Source organism: Mustela putorius, unplaced genomic scaffold (assembly GCF_011764305.1).
Source record: "Mustela putorius furo isolate JIRA1106 unplaced genomic scaffold, ASM1176430v1.1 tig00000281_pilon_pilon_pilon, whole genome shotgun sequence".
Classification (NCBI taxonomy): domain Eukaryota; kingdom Metazoa; phylum Chordata; class Mammalia; order Carnivora; family Mustelidae; genus Mustela; species Mustela putorius.
The window spans coordinates 13,506,326-13,522,724 of NW_025421343.1; the positions used below are offsets into that span (position 1 = coordinate 13,506,326).

Consider the following 16,399-nt stretch of genomic DNA (forward strand, 5'->3'; position numbering starts at 1 on the left):
AGGTTCCCCAATAAGATCTTTTTCCCCCTAAAATCATAGTGAGGTATAGTCCTTCTGGAAAGAGATTAATGTTACCAATGAATTGTGTTGCTCTTGTTTCAGATTTGATTTTCCATTCTTGAGAACTTTGTCCTCCCTGCTGATTTGTTTTTAAATGGAGAGAAATGAAGAAAAAAGTACTGTGACCTAAGAGACACCCCCTCCTCTAGGATTTGGTGGCAAGTCTGGGCTGGCAGAGGCAAGGGGATTGCTTTGATTTTTGCACCTGCACTTTGGTGACCTTGTACTCCTGTGTCCCCATTATCTCTGCTCGTGTCTTCCATCCTTTCCTCCTCTGAGTTTGAGTAGAGGGAGTATGTGGGAAGCCAACTGTGACCAAAGGGAGCTCAGCCCCAGGCAGGCTACTGCTGCTGACTGCGTTCCCTTGGGTCTTGGCCATTTAGTAGTTATCCCTTGAAAATAGCATTGTGCCCACTACTATCTTTGTAGACCTAGGAAAACTCTCTGCAGGATGAGATGCTCTTGTACCAAGGCCACTTACTTGGGGGGGTTGTGCCCTTTACAAAAGATGAAGAGGTGAATGATGACAGGCAAAGGGCGACTTTAACACATAACTCTCTTGAGAGGCTCCAGCAGCAAACCAAAACAGCTTTTAAAAAGTGCTTTATTGCCTGTTAAGTCCAACATGTCTAGAGTAAGTTCTTCACGTTTTTCCAATATTTTCGTATTAAGACAAAGTCAACTTCCATTTGGTTGTACTGACTGAACTTGGGGATTCTGGAAGTAAGGCTGTAAAGCCATGGTTCCCGTTATAGATTTTTAAAAATATAGTTATGATTATTGAAATGCTTTGTTCTTCTATACTCACAATAGTAACAAATTTTTTAAAATAGGGTGAGCTCAGGCTTTGCATAAGAAGATGTGCAGGAGGGTTTCGGTTTTGATCTGCATTATTTCAAAGGGCTTTTATGAAAGGTTTCCCATAAACTCTGCTTTGCCTTTGTTGCCTAAACTAGACAAAACAGACCTGTAATCAGAAACTAACTGTACTGTCTTTTACCTTAATCTAGTTAATGGTTCTCTGATTGATACAAAATGCCAAGGGTAATTCGTAAAATTTCTCCTTCTAGCCCATATCAGACATTACTAAAATTTAAGAAATTCAGGGGTAACTGAGGTAGTGTCTTGGATCCTGCTGTGGTTTGAAGTTTTCCTTAAATCTGCTCTAGTTGTGCTACCCCATAGTAGCCTAGAGAGAGTTGTTTCTGCAGAGAAAAATTGGAAATAGAATAGCTGATCTCAGGGAAATACAAAGAATGTGGAAAGTGATGGCAGTAGGATGAATTCTGTGCTGTCGAGGAAGCCGGTCTGCAGAAGGGACCAGCCTGTTGTCACATTATCTTGCACCTTGCTTAAAACAGAGCATGGCTTTGACTTGAGATTTATGGAGATAAGGAAGGAATGAATGCTCTTGCATCATTCTCTCTGCCTGTGCACCAACCTTAAAATGCTTTCCTCTCTCTAGGGAATCTTCTGTCAGGTTCTCCTAGCATTCCATAAAACCATGGATCCCCCTGTCTACCTCTCATGGCTTAGAGAAGCAAGCTTTTATGACTCTGGTGTTCAGGACTGTGTAGATCTGCATACTCTCCAGGCCAAAGGCTCCTCTGGGAAGTCCCATGTAGGCTTCTGTGCCTTTTTGTTCTTGCTGTGTCCTCCATTCCCTGGCTTCCCCTGGCTATTCTTTGCTTAGGGTGCACTCCCTTCTATTCTTCCGCTTGTCTCCCCCAACTCTTCCTTCAGGGCCCAGGTCAGATTTTCCCACGCACCTTCCTCACTGCCCCCACTACAGAGGATTGGCTCTTTCCATTCTACTCTAAGAACTCTTAATAATGCCAGTCACAAATTTTGCAACTCCGACAAAAAAGGGCAGACATTATCTGATGTCTCTATCTGGTCTCTTCCCCCCAAAACTAAGCTGTTTGCAGGAGTGCTTGTGGCACCGTCTGCATATCTGCCTACAGGATAATGACGTTCCCTGGTATTTCAGTTCAGTGTCTCCTTGCAAAGGACACATTTTCTTTGTTTAGGACATATGAATGTAACTTAAGTAAGGTCTCACACAGCTCTTCCTGGCTACTGGTTGCTGTCCCTTTTTGATGGATTTTGCTTGTAAGGAGAACAGAAAGGTTGGTTTCAGGAACCAAGAGGGTTGGCACCAAGTGGATGCAAAATAAGTATTCTGTGGAGTCTTCATAGTTCCATTTTTTGAGCATCCAAGAAGTATTGTTTCTCGTGCTAAGAGTACGATTGAATTTAAGTTTCACTTTAGAAATTACACTGAAGGAACTCTCTCACCCCGGTGGAAAACTTGTTTCCTCAGGAGTTGTCCTTTTGAAGATGAACTCTTGGAAGCATGTTTTTCTAGGGATGATGTGGAGGAGGATGAACTGGCTAAGGCAGGTCTTTCAAGCTGGTGAGGGGAGGGGAGGCACATGGAGCCTTGAGAGGCACCCCTATCCAGACAGCTACGTGCTTGCTATCCTGCCCCAGGTTTTGGTTGCAGGGTGATTTCTATGAGGAGGAGTCTATGCTTTAGTCATGGATGTCAATAGACGGATTTGTTTTCCTGCTACAGATTACTGAGAGGAATTAAAGAATCCACTTCCGGACTCGGGGGGAGTGAAGGCCTGTCCATGTAGAAAGGCTGTAACAACTCGGAAAGACTGGACAACTAGCTATATAAATGCTGACATTTCTTTTCCCGTGATGGCTTTTAATGAAACATTTGGTGATAGAATTATAAACCTCTTTAATTCCCCTGATGGTGATTCTTATATTTTTCCTCTACTTCATGTCATTTAAATCAAAAAAAGGAAGCCTGCTCCTTGTTTTTACAGGGTAACTTGATATATAATGCTGTTATGTGTATGTGATGAAAGCTAGCACGCTTTGCACATGTTCTGAATCATTTGAACAGGGAGGAGAGTATTTTAGACACCAGACACCAGACCCTTTAGTTCTACCAGCTGTTTTCTGAAAACTCTTGCTGGGAAGGTTGTCTTTGACACTGCCTTGCTAAAGGAAGAATCCTGGGAAGAGATTTTTCAGGTTTCATTTAACTGCTTATCCAGAGAAAGACTGAATCTTAGCTCAGCTAGTCCCACAAGTAACTGTGTGAATTTCCTAAATGTCCCTGTTGAGAAACTCCTCTGTAAAGGTGTTAGATCTGAGCTGTGTAGTTTCAAGCTGCCAAAAAGCCAGCTTCCTCACATTCATAGATACTCCTTTAGTTCAGAATTTTCTCATGTTAAATAAATGACTGAAGTTGTTTCCCTTTTTGTTTACCTGATTAGTACAGTGCCACTGTTTTTGCAATGTTTTATATTTTCAGCTTTAACTTAACTATATAATTACTTTTATTTTTTTAAAAGCTTATTTGGTCTAATGATAAGTATTTTTCAGTACATAATGTTTTACTGAGCTCCTCTGAATGCCATTTCAATGTAGCTTTGTATCATTGCACAGAAACCAAAATAAACTTCAAATATTAAAGCTATAAAATCATTACATTTATTAAAATGGTAATAAAATTGACAGAAATAAGGCTAATATAAGTGAAAGGTAATTTTTTTTTTAAAGCCTTGTTAATCTTCCTATCTAATCCCCATGTGTGTACCAGTAAACAGGAACACCATCCCAGGCCTTTGCACACATTCTGTAGCTTTGCACATTCTGATCCTGACTGATTTCCAGCCGCACTGCTCCCTAACAGGCAGCCCATGTTCTGGGTCTAGTAGGTAGCTGGCTAATGTGTCTTACAGTTACCTCTGTGATTGTCCTCTGCTATATGCTTGGCGGGAATGCTCTTTCAGCCTGCTTCAACCCCGGTAAAGTCATCTTTCCACTCCTCTGCCCCCACTGCTAATGTTACCCTTTGCTGTGGATTTTTGGAAGATAAACCTTAAGGCTCAGGTACTGAGCTCCGTAAACATATCTTGGTGCAGACCCAATGAAGACCCAGTGTCACCTTGGAAGTAAGACGAACCTAGGGCCTGTTGTGTACGAATTGGATATGCTAACATATACCTTGCTGACAAATGTCTTTACCTCCACACCCACACCGAGCCCATCATAGGCATTTCCTCGACCCTCTGAAAGAGCCATTGGAACCAATAAAAATGGGGTCTGGGGGCCTCTGAATCTATGGAACTACAACCAAAACCATGCCCAGGTTTGGACAAAAGCCTGTTCAGGCCCTCTTTACCCTCAGTTGTGTGGAGCTCCTGCAGCGCAGCGTGGAGAATGGGAGAGGAGAAGCCTCGGGACAGCTGGCCCAAGCTGCTTCAGCTGGCCCATGCTTTTGAAGGTTCTCTCCACCTGACCAAAAGAATACTTGACTCTTGACAGCTTGGAGCTGGGAGGTATGAGAGTGTGGTATGCAAAGCACTGCTTGACAAGAGGAGCTCTGCAAGGCACTGACCCACCCACACCAGGTGTTTCAGCAGGGACATGTTGGAGGCATGAGAGCTCATCATTGGCCAACTGGAAGAGCCGCAGCTTGAGAACTATGATCTAAGGACTGTGACCTGTGTGTCAGACCTCTAGTCAGAAATAAAACAAATTAGAGTGCTTTATGTGAGGAAGGAACAGGACAGAAGGACACCATGGCTAATCAAGGGCTGAGCCATAGCGCTGGTGGGACTCCTCAGACCCACTGCTTACTGAACTAATGCTGCTTCTTCTGTGCGTGGATCCTTGAGTGAAGCTTCTTAAGGTCTAAGTACAAGTTCCGCTTCAGGATGGCACTGCAGCACAGCAGAGCCCCTTGCAAGGCCCCCATCAACCCACAGGTGAAGATATCCTGGCCTAGGGGACAAGAGCAAAGGCCCATGAGCACCTTCCCACAAGGAGGATGGGGAGCAAGGGCTGTCATGGTCATCCCTCCCAGCTAGGCCACCCCAGGTCCACAGCCTGCTGGGGCAGCCCATCCACGTGTGGAAGGCTGTAGGGAACAGTAGGACCTAAGGACAGAACAAAGTACTTGGGGTGACAGGGACGCCCAGGGTCTCAGGCCCTGGAGAAATGGGGCAGTCCACGTACCTGTCAGGTAGAGGTTGGGAATGGGGGTTTGGGCCCTCATGGAAGCTATCACGTGAGGATGTAGGCGATCCAGGTCATGGTCCGCCCCGTAGCAGGCACCTCGGGGAGCAGCCAGATAGAACTGGTAGGTCAGTGGGGACCCTCCGGCCACACTGTCCACCTGAGGAGACAAAAAAGGTGGGAGCGGGGCCTAATAAGGCCCTCCCCTCCTCCCTTTTCTGCTCTCCCTGACAGAGCTGTCTGTCGGCGTGGGTTCCCTTCCCTTCCCCGAGCTTGGCTGTCTCCGGGCTTTACTGCCCTCCCCAAAAGAAAAGGCAGAATTGTCACCAATTTGTTGCCATGAGCATACAGTATACCGTCCTACCTTCCCCTCTAGCTGTGGGAACAGCCTCATGACAACCGACAGGGAGGCTTCGACAAAGGAGTTTTTGAGGGTCTCATAGTCACTGCTCCGCCGACCCTTTGCTTCCTCCCGCCATTCTTCAAACCACTCATAGCAGGTGGGCATCAGCACGATCATCGTGGACCGTTCTGGGGACACAGAGCCGGGCTTATTAACCCCAGGCCCCTTCCCTGTTCCAGCCCCCACCCCCACCCCCAGGGCCCAAAGCCCCACCTGGGAACCGGTCCTCCCAAGTGGGGTCCTTGGCTGACGAGGAAGAGATGAAGAAGATGGGCACGTGTGCCGCAGCCTTTTCCCTGGGCGCCGAGAGGTAGTGCTCCATTCTGCAGGGGAGGAGTGTGGCTGCCAATCCCCAGGCCTCGCTCACTGCCACTGCACTGCCCAGAGGGTACGTCACCCCCAAGGACACCCCTCCCCAGGGACGAAGCTGAGTCTTAGTCCACATCCTGTTGCGGATTCTCCCAGCATGAAGGGGAGGAAGCAAGAGCCCTGTGGGCCACAGGCCCCTGCTGACCCCCTCTCCCCCCATGTGCACACACGCCTTACGCCTTGTCGAGATCTGTGTCGAAGCAGACAAAGTAGTTGGTGGACTGTAGCCCTAAGTCCTCCTTGGTGCCTCGAAGGCTGATGAAAACAGAGAAGGCACCCAAGCCAGGCCGCACCATCTCCAGCTGCTGCTTCACACCTGCCAAAGTGTCAGGGCTGCGTGACCTGGGGCTGTGGTGGCCGCTTCCTGCCCTGACCTTGCAGATGCCTGCTCACTTTACCCGCGGCCACCAGCCTAGCACCTGGGCCATTTTCACAGCTGTTACTTCAACACTGACTTGGCGGGGGGAGGGAGCTGCTCTTTCGTCTCCTGCCTGTAAAGAGCCCAACCCCAGGCTCCCACTCTTCTGCCTTCTCCCACCTCTGCTCGAAACACCCCTAGAAGCCCAGGAGGCTCAGCTTCCCTAAGCTGGCCCAGGGTCACAGGACAGTCTCAGGCCTACTGCCTCCAGCCTCCCCCTGATGGCTTTAAGTCATGAGCGGACTACTGTGCTCCACACTATACAGACCACACATATGCACAGCACTTTGTTACAAGCCTTGATTTCCATATAACATTTAATACAAGCCATCTAATGAATGACTATGCATAATTCCTCATGATCCGTTCAGGCAGTACGAGACCTCAACGTGGTAAGCGATGCATGTGAACAAATGCAAACAGCATTACTGACACCTAATGTTTAGAATTCAGGTAGGGGAGGAGGGAAGAGCACCCTGGAGGAGGGTGACAGACTCTTCTGAGGGCCATCTGATGTCCCCTGGACCTAAGCAGCTGGGCTTCCCCACCTCTCAACAAATGACCCCAGACCAATTTTCTGGAAGTGGCTCCCACAAAGTCTTCTTCGTTCCCATTCCCAGGACCATCACCTGCCTGAAGGGTAACTCGCCCACTGGCTGCTCTGCTTAACTTGTTGAACAAGTATTTGTTGAGGACCTAAAATGTGCCAGGTCCTCTCCTAGGCCTTGGGGATGCTACAGGGTATCAGATACAATGCCTGTCTACTGGAACAGCAACTGTTCCTGAAAGAAGTTGGCTTTTCCCACAGAGGCCACAAAGAACTGAGCAATCTGTGTAGGGTGCACATAGAAAAACAGGCCACTTCTGAGCCTATGGCATGCTAACGAAGGCAGCGGGACTGTAGGTGCACGCTGATGGGGGAAGGGGAACGCGGGCTTCCAGAGCCACAGGAGGGCGCCTGGGGCTGCTCTGGAGCTGCAGGGGCACCGGTGACCTGCATCCCAGCATCTAGGGCTGACTGCACTGCCAGCTCCCCCCTCACCAGGTGCAGTGGGGATGGTCATGGGGAAAATGGGGGGCCCAGGGAATGAGACAGTCTAGGTCTCATAGGCCCTTAAGAATAGCCACCACCTCCAGCCAGACCCTCCTTTCCTTTTTCTCCAACTAGAAGGATGTGATCCACGAACCACATACCTGGCAGAAAACAAGATCCTAGAGTTCCAAATCAGGCACACAAGGATGACATCAAGGCTGTTTTTCCCAGGCCAGCCTCCCTACTGGTACTGTCAGACCAGTCTTCCCCACTCAGACAACTTCCCCTCCAAACCATCCCCAGAAACCTCCTCAAGGCTCAGCAGTGGAATTAAGAAAAGTGCTCCCATTTACACAGGCTCCCTCTGCCTAACCGCCCCTCCTCCACACTTGACGGCAACTGGCACTTCCTGCCCCAGAGGAAGACAGACCCATGAGAATCCCCAGCCCAGAGCAGCTGGAAACAAAGGAGTCCCAGCACCTGGGGTGTGCTGAGTTAGGCATCCTCACTGCCACTGCCTGAAATGTTCTCAGACTGGATTCATCTGAGGCCGCATTTAACTCCCCACCCAAGTAGGACAATTGGTTTTTTTTTGCCAGGTGGGCCTGGTGCCATTAGATAAGACACATAAAGCAGCAAATGTTGTAACTGTAACCAGATAGTGAAGGGAGAGCAACATGGCTGCTAGGGGAGGAGGTGTGGGAGAGAGGGGAGGGTACAGGGACCCATCTGAGGACAGGGCCAGGGTTCAGAGTTTCTGAGAGACTGCCAGGCAGCAAGTACCAAAGGCAAAGTCCATCAGTCCACAGAGCCCTGCCCAGCTGCCCTGCCACTGGCCAGTCTGCCTCAGCCCACTCAGCCCATGTGGTGTGAGGGAAGGGAGGCCTTTGCTGGCACAGATGCTGGCTGAAGCCCAGCTAAGTGAGGCCAAGAGATGAGAAGGCTGGATTTTGGTCATACACATCTCGTGCCTCAGAGACCATCATGGCTGCCACCTGTCCTCTCCCCTGGAAGGACCCAGAACATCACTTTTCTACTGAACCCACTGTGCTGCCCACCTTCCCTGGCTCCTCCAGAGCAGCCACAGGCCCACCCTCTGGAGGGGAGAGCTCCTTCCCACTGCTCTCTGGGCACCCCCATGTACCAGTGAAGGCCATGGTTTCCACCCCAACCACATCTGGAGCTCTTCCTCACTCTCACCTCCCACCCCAGCCAGAGGCCTTTATCTAGGACTGTCTCTTACCCTCCTGGACTACAGATCCCCTCCCCGCCAACTGGCCTCCTATCCTCAGATCATACCAGTAGCTTTTAGTTACGTGACATTCTAAAGTCCAATTCAAAATCATAACATCTCACTCAACTCTGGCTTGGCTACTCTGTTCCCTGTAGGCTGGCTGCTCTCCTGCCCCTTTCCTTTTGTCTGGAAGCTCCACATTCCTTGGTCCAGAGTGGGCCAAGAGCCAGTCAGACACACCAGTGTTCTCATCTCAACTTGGCTACTTTCACCTGGGTGGCCTCAGGAAGTCACTTCACCTCACTTCTCCACATGCTGCGTAAACATTAGGATGATGACATCTCCCAGGTGGCAATGAGGATCATGTCATGTCAATGACAAAGGGAAAGCCTCTCACACAGACTTACCAAGGGAGGGCTCACCTGTGGCTATGCCTATTGACCCCTCGCCCCTAAAATCAGGCTTCTTGATTTTTGGACACAGCCTATCAGAAGAGATGATCACATTGAGTATTATTTCTGTCTGGGTCCCAGATTTCAAGCACAAGCCCAGAGCTCAAGGGACAGAAGAAAGCCAGAAGGATACTCCTCCTGCAGCCTCAGCCCCAATAAGAAGCTGGTTCCTGGAAGAGGCAAAAAATATAACTTTGGATCCCCAATAAAACACACAATAGTTATAGCAAGACCTTCTTCTCCATGCCGGCCTTAGCTTCCCTTACTGATACTGTCAGACGAGGCTTTCCCATTCAAAATAAGTGAGAAATTAAGGAGAAAAGTAGGATTCATACCACAAACTTACTGAAAACCCAAGAAATGTTCCTTTAGGATGCCACCCACCCTCACCAACTGTGAGAGAGATGATTTAAGATCTGGAGAAGTTAGAAATGGGCAATCTGGAATGGAGCCTTGAAAGAGGAGAGGGCAAAGTAAGTGAGGTTATAAGGGAGAGAGGGTAAATATGCCAAGAATGGAATGAGAGAGAAGGACCAAGGGCTCTTTAGGGGGTGACACAATACAAGGGAAGCTGCTTCCCAACCCCTACGCACAGTGGCCATGCTGGGAAGAGATGCTGGAGACGGCATGCTCGTGCTCACCTGTTCTGCTCAAGGACGGTCACAGGGCAGTCAGGAAGAGCAAGAGCACCAGCCGGGCTGGGCAGGCTAGCCCCAGAGGGGTGCTGGTGGGAGCTCGGAAGAGCAACGCAGCCCAGTCTTTACCTGGCAGGCAGCGGGCGTTCTCAGGTAGCAGGTACTTATAGGTATTGAAGAGTCCTGCGTCGGAGATCACGATGGGGCAACAGATGTTCACCAGCTCCTGACCATTCTTCACAGTGACGCCTACAGGCACAAGAGCTTGGCTGAGGTTCTGCGCACTCCAAGAAAGGTCCAGATCTTGCACACATCTCTCCCAGCCTACATTGCATGTTCTCAGACCTGGGCATCCAGCCCACCCAGGTCCAGGTGGGCAGGCTCTGGGCCAAACTGCAAAGTGAGTACATCTTCACCTAGCCCAAGTCACTCCTGCCCTTACTTTCCCTGGCTCTCTCCCCATGTAGGTACCCTTTTCTTTAGCCAAACCCAACCACCTGCACACTGACCCCAACAAAGCTCATGCGCTGAAGTTCTTCCACTGGAATCCCAGGCCCTTCTTCACTGCTACCAGAGTTCTATCTCCAAAACACTCTGAAAACCTCTGGTGTCACCACAACCTCTGTAAGATAAACTCCAAAGTCTTATACTGGCCTTCCAAGGTCTGGGCGCTTCTATGTCTCCAGTCCCATCTCTGGCCGTACGCACTAACCTATTGGGGACAGCATATGAAGCAGCTGATATTCAACCATATTTGACCTATAAAAATGGCAGTTTCTGGGGCACCTGGGTGGCTTAGTTGGTTAAGCATCTATTGGATCTTGATCTCAGGATTGTGAGTTCGAACCCCACGTTGGGCTCCACTCTGGGCATGGAGCCTACTTAAAAAATAAAAGGCAGTTTCTTAGGGTTCAAGCTACTACGTCCAGATGTCTAAAAATACTCAGCTCTTTCATACATCTGTTCTTTTGCACATGCTGTTCCCCTTGCCTGGAATAACATCCCAAAACCTCGGGCTAGCTTCTTCTCACACTTTACAAGCTGGCTCAGGCACCGTTCCACTCCTTCCTCCATCCTTAGTATGTGTCTCTATCTGACACTTTAAGTTATGTCTCAGTGATCTCCCCTATGAGGCTGGAAACTTCTTGAGTTACAGATTTTCTTTATAGCCATCTTATGTTTTTATCTCCATCTTTTATCACCTTGTACCTGAAAAATACAAGTAATATTCTGAACCGAATCTAATTAAACCCATCAACCCTTGCTTCATGAACCTCTTTCGGCTGGAAGAACTTGCTCTGGACATCAGAGAAAATCTCACACAGCTGACAGCCACCTCTTCTTTATCCCGGCAATTCCTGGTCTCTTCTACACATGTGTTCCCAGAGACTGCTCATGGCTTTTTCTCCCTTGATGTATGTGGTGTGTGTGTGTGTGTGTGTGTGTGTGTGTGTAGACTGCTCATGGCTTTTTCTCCCTTGATGTATGTGGTGTGTGTGTGTGTGTGTGTGTGTGTGTGTGTATGTATGTATGTATGTATGTATGTACTAGGCCATCCACTCCCCTACTCCTCCTTGCAAGATTCCTCTGGTGAGTTCACTGTCACATCAGCCCTATTCTCTCAGGCCTCTCTCTGTCTCCTTCCCAGCTGCTTCAGGCAGCCCCTAGTCAGGGATGGCCTGTTCGTTCTCTGAGTCCTTCCCTGCATACACCCTCCCCTCACAGAATTAATCCACAGTGCAATTTTGACTCTCTGTGCAGGCACCAGGAAAGACCTGAGCCAGGCTAACGAGATTCTTGGCTCTACCTGCCATTTACAGACCGAGGCCAGGGCATCTGGCTGGCCTCCACACTGCCCTTTGGAGTGCACACGTTACTTATTCATTCCGTCACTGAATAGGAACCTGTTGAGCCTCCATTATGTGCTAAGATCTACAAAGATAACAGAGATACAGCCCCTATATTCAAGGAGGTTATGGATTACCAGATAACTATTTTACCTATTGAATAAATGATTATATACTGTCCTTTGGGGGAACAGTCAACCCTTTATTCTTCCTGCCTCCTTTTTTCACCTCCAGACTAATCCCTCTCCTCAAGCCCCTGCTCTGGGCAGTTTCAGCCTTGAACTCCCCTTGTGATCAGTTCTTCTCCACCTTGTGACCACAGTTTTGATTCTCTCAGGACCCCAGTCCTGTCCCACCCTAGCCCGGGGACCAGGAAGCAGGATGTAGGGCTCTCACCACAGGCTTTCCCAGCTGAGTCCAGCAACACGCTCTGCACAGTGGCATGGGTCAGGACAGCGCCCCCGGCCCGCTGAATAACAGGGATGGTGTGGAAAGCGATCTCACTGGTACCCCCTCGGGGATAAAAGGCTCCTTCTATGTAGTGGTCAACCACCAGAGCATGCATGGAAAAGGCACTGTGGTTGGGGGTCACACCTACAGAAGCAAGGAAGGGGTGATGAGGTGAGAGCCGGCGGCAGCACCATTTAGAAAGGAACACAGTTTCCTGTCAAAAATCACATAGCCTGAGTCGACCCATCCCAGGATCCAAATGATTCCCAGGGTTAGGGCAGGCAGACAGCCTATTTCCATCCAAATAGAGGGCAACTGACAGATCCTGGGGCTGGTGGGAATGTCCTCCCTGCAAAGTGCCATGTTGTCAAGACGAGGGAGGACATCGTCGGTTGGAAAGGAAAACCATCCAGGGCACGGATGACAGAATCTTTTACCAGGGAGTCCAGAAGGTAGGTGGCCAGACTTGTTATCTGGAAGCTCCAGAGGGCCTTGGGTATATACTGCTCCATCTCAGTTAGTCAAGCAGGCTCAGGAAGAAAGACTGAGAGCCAAGAGGGCAGCACCTCCTCCTCCAGGAGCTGCCCAGGACCCAAGGCCAATACCCACCATAAGTGGGGAAGATATAGCTCAGCACCGCCCGGAGCTCCGGGGAGGCAGGCAGCTGCCACAGGACGTCAGCCAGGCTCTGGGTGGACGCACGAAGGAATGGAAAGAAACGGGTGAGCGGCCCACATTTGCTGATGAGCTGAGCTAAGCGCAAGGGGAGCATCTTCAACAGGACGGCATGGATAGCTCCACGGGACACCACCTGAGGGAAAACATGAGCCCTGAGAACAGGTCCCATATCTAGAACACTGTCAGGAAGTCACCATTCCAAGCAGGGCCCAGCACCACTTAGACCTGGCTGAACTTGGGTTTTTTAAATTCTGTCCTCCGTGAATTGTTCCCATTCCACATTCAGATAAGACCTTCTCTGCTTTTCAGGTTTCTGACCAAATTTCTTTTGAAAAATCCCATCTAATCTCAGAGGAAGTAAAAAAGCCTGTGATCTGACCAAGTAGAAGCTAGCCTTGTCAAAAAGGAGACCAGGGTGCCCCCCAGAGGCAAGAGTGAGAATGGCAGCCGCCAAGCCCAGAGTCCAGAGACTGGACCCAACTGGGCACTGAGGCCAACTAGGGATAGTGGCTGAGTTCAGGGCAGACTTGACTGTTTCTCCCTTCTTGCCAGGGAGTCGCTCCACTCATGAAGAAGGTCAGCCTTGTCAGGAATAAACAGGGGTCCTCATTATGGCCATGTTACCTTAACCAGCTTTACATATTTGTCAATGGCAGCTTCTTCCTGGGGAAACTTCTCCTTGAGGCCCTGAATGTAAGCTTTCTCCCCACTGTACATGGGGAACTCCTTTCGGCCATTGGGCCCTTCTAGTACCAGGATGTCAAAGGGAGAGGACAAGGCAGCCCAGTCCAGCTGCCCCTCTGTGATCTGGTCCAAGGCCAAACGGCAAATCCCGTCCTCTTGCATGGACCCAACATAATGGATTCCTATTGGGAGACAGAAAAAAAAGGTGTCATGAGATAAGAGGACTGACCCCTGGAAAGGTGGATAAGGAAGCAAGGTGAAAGGGGTAGTCCTGCCTGGCTGAGTCCCCCGCCCGGAGGGTACCACCGACCCTTTCCGTGGGGAGGAGTTGCAACAGAAACCACCAAATCTCTGCCCAGTTCCATACCCAGTGGTTATGGCTATCAGGCAAAGCGGTGCCTCCGAAACATCAGAGAAGTCCAGGATCCTCCCATAATGGCTTCCCCCAGCCTCCTGAAGACAGAGCCATGCTCCCAGCCCCTTCCCACATAAACCTTACCTGTGTCAAACTCAACACCTTTCTGTCCAAAAGTATGACAGCAGCCTCCAGCCTTGCTGTGTTGTTCCAGCACCAGAACTCGCTTGCCAGCTTTGGCCAGAATCGCAGCTGCAGCCAGGCCCCCAAAGCCACTGCCAATCACCACTGCATCCAGATTCTCTGGCACTTGGCTGGCTGAGAAAGCTACCGCAGAGGGAAGAGTCAGAGGGTGAGCTTCTCAGGCAGGGGCAGCGAGAGAGCAAAGAGATGGAAACCAAGGAAGACTCCACTCGCTTATACAATGCAAGTAAACTCTAGGGAGTTCGGCATAGAGTGACTGACTAAAATAACTCCACCCGTTCACCTGGGAAATTCTCAGGGACCACCCAGGCAGATTAAAGACAGTGATTTGGTTTGAGTTGGATTGATGTAATCAAAACCCATATGTACCTGGGAAGTCTCCCTACTATCAAAGAAAGTAGGAATCAGTAAACCACAACACAAACAAAACCAGAAAGCTGACAGTAATACAGGCTGAGAAACTTCAGTGCAGATAGAGAGCTGAGAAAGAAAGAAAACGAGGAGATGGGGGACAGAAGAGAGTGTTGTGGGCAGGCTGCTGGCTCACGGAACTGTCCATTCACAAGCTGGTTATCTTTGGCAAACACAGGGTCTGTTGGCACCAGTGGAGCAGCCTGGTCCTATGATGATTCTTCATGATCCCCAAGCAGAGGCTTGAGCGGGACAGAGCTGAGAAATCATAGCACCACCCCCTTAATATCAGAGAAGGCTAGAGGCAGAACTAAGGGGTCACACAAGATCTGTTCTTTAAAGATCACTCCTGAAGAATTGAGATTTGGAATTTTTCAGACTGCACAAGAACTTGGAAAACTTGGGCACCTGGGTGGCTCAGTGAGCTAAGCTTCTGCCTTCGGCTCAGGTCATGATCCCAGGGTCCTGGGATAGAGCCCCACATTAGGGCTCTCTGCTCAGCAAGGAGCCTGCTTCCTCCTCCTCTCTCTCTCTCTCTCTGCCTGCCTCTCTGCCTACTTATGATCTCTCTGTCAAATAAATAAATAAAATCTTTAAAAAAACAACTTGGAAAACTTTTCAAACATTTTTAGAGAAACAAGCACATTTTATATCACAACCCAGGTTATAAATAAGTATATAATATAAATACCTGAAACAGGAGTTTCACAATTCAACAATTCCCAGAACTATGTATGATGACTCTGATAGTTTCTATTCTATCACATTTTGAAATCCAAACCACAAAATCGAATTCATGACCCACTGATAGATGACAACCTAGTGTGAAAAAGTTATACTAGTCACCTAATTTTTAGATTAACCCAAGATTAGTGGAGTGACTTGTGAATGGTTATGCAGTAAATTAATGACAGAGTTCAAGCTAAAACCCTGATCTCAGAAGTTCAGACTAATAGTCTTTCCACTTAAAAGAGTATTGTGGCCGCCTGTATCACAAGATGTGTCACACAGAATTCTAAAATTTACAAGTGGTAGGGGCCTTGGAGATCAAAGAGGAGATCTATTTTTTTTTTTTTTAAGGCAGAACTCCTTCTTTAAAGCTTTTGAGGAACCCCAAAATATGTCCTAAAGATGAGAGTGGAGATACTCTGGTTGACCAAGGAGCAGCTCTGAGCTTGAGGCATCCTGTTGAGGTTCTTCCAAAGTTTTAGAACCAGAGTTCGACCATATAATTTGGGAGGAGGCATAACCAGTCAAATCACTTGATGGGCAAAATACAACTTCCCACACAGGTTGTAAGAAACATGCAGCTCCTCCACGCCTCTGAACCATCGAGGTAGTGTAGGTGAAAAAAGTTAAGGTCCTATAAACTAAATGGGGGGAAGGTCTCTTGTCTATCCTGTAGATCGTGGACCTGTTCTTGGGTATACCATGACCTTGGGATGCTGAGACCGGACCGCGCCCATGGAGCCACTAAGGCCTAGGGCCTGCCAGGGCTAAGGCTCCCAGCGGTAGCAGATACTAAGGCGGGACGCTTCCCCGTGCAAGGAAGCCCTCCTAACGCTTTACATTTGGGAAACTGAGGCCCAAGTAGACAGCGGCTTGCCCTGTCGGAATGGGAATGCAAGCCACCCAAGTGCAGCCCTGGAGCTCAGGGTCCCTTCCCGCTGACCTCGCTTGAGAACCTTCTTCCTGGCCTTCTTGTCGGTCACCAGCGGCGCGGGGGTACGCCTGACGTCCTCGGAGAAGGGGTTCGGGGAGCCACCTGCGGACAGGCGCAGGTGCCCTTTGCGGAAGACCGCCAGCAGCAGCAGGGCCAGCAGCAGCAGCAGCGAAAGCCACATGGCGCTGGCGGGGTCCGACGACGGGGTCCGCAGCCTCCGCGCCCAGCTTCTGCGTCGGGGACTCTGCCGCGCCTCTGTGTCCTTCTGGGCTGGGCGGGGAGACCGGGATTGGGAGGAGGCGGAGGCAGTCTCGACCACTGATACGCCAGACCTTTCTGGCAGGGAGCTTTGAGTCCGGCGCAGACTGACCCTCCCCGCGGCTCGTAAGGCTCTCGCGGTGCCAAGCGTCCTTGGCAGCCGGGAGGTGGGGAGCTTGCGGTGGAGAGGCGGCGCGGGGAC

General features: G+C 49.7%; 1 protein-coding gene across 1 annotated transcript; it reads right to left on the bottom strand.

The window, feature by feature from the left end:
* Positions 1-3,550: 3,550 nt before the first annotated feature.
* On the bottom strand, positions 3,551-16,387 carry RETSAT (retinol saturase). Its single transcript, XM_004742316.3, has 11 exons — positions 15,949-16,387; positions 13,806-13,988; positions 13,247-13,488; positions 12,554-12,755; positions 11,891-12,088; positions 9,777-9,896; positions 6,053-6,191; positions 5,720-5,829; positions 5,468-5,634; positions 5,104-5,263; positions 3,551-4,869 (listed from the first exon to the last, which is right to left on the bottom strand). The coding sequence occupies exons 1-11, from the start codon at positions 16,118-16,120 to the stop codon at positions 4,730-4,732; spliced, it is 1,833 nt and encodes a 610-aa protein (XP_004742373.2). The 5' UTR covers positions 16,121-16,387; the 3' UTR covers positions 3,551-4,729.
* Between the last annotated feature and the right edge of the window lie 12 nt (positions 16,388-16,399).

Bases quoted from the DNA above. Each gene is read 5' to 3' on its own strand.
- RETSAT (XM_004742316.3), bottom strand. From the start codon at position 16,120: ATGTGGCTTTCGCTGCTGCTGCTGCTGGCCCTGCTGCTGCTGGCGGTC. The intron at 6,192-9,776 runs GTAAAGACTGGG...ACACTTTGGCAG, and splicing joins GAACGCCCGCTGCCTGCCAG to GTGTGAAGCAGCAGCTGGAG. The intron at 5,264-5,467 runs GTAGGACGGTAT...TTGTCTCCTCAG, and splicing joins TCCCACAGCTAGAGGGGAAG to GTGGACAGTGTGGCCGGAGG.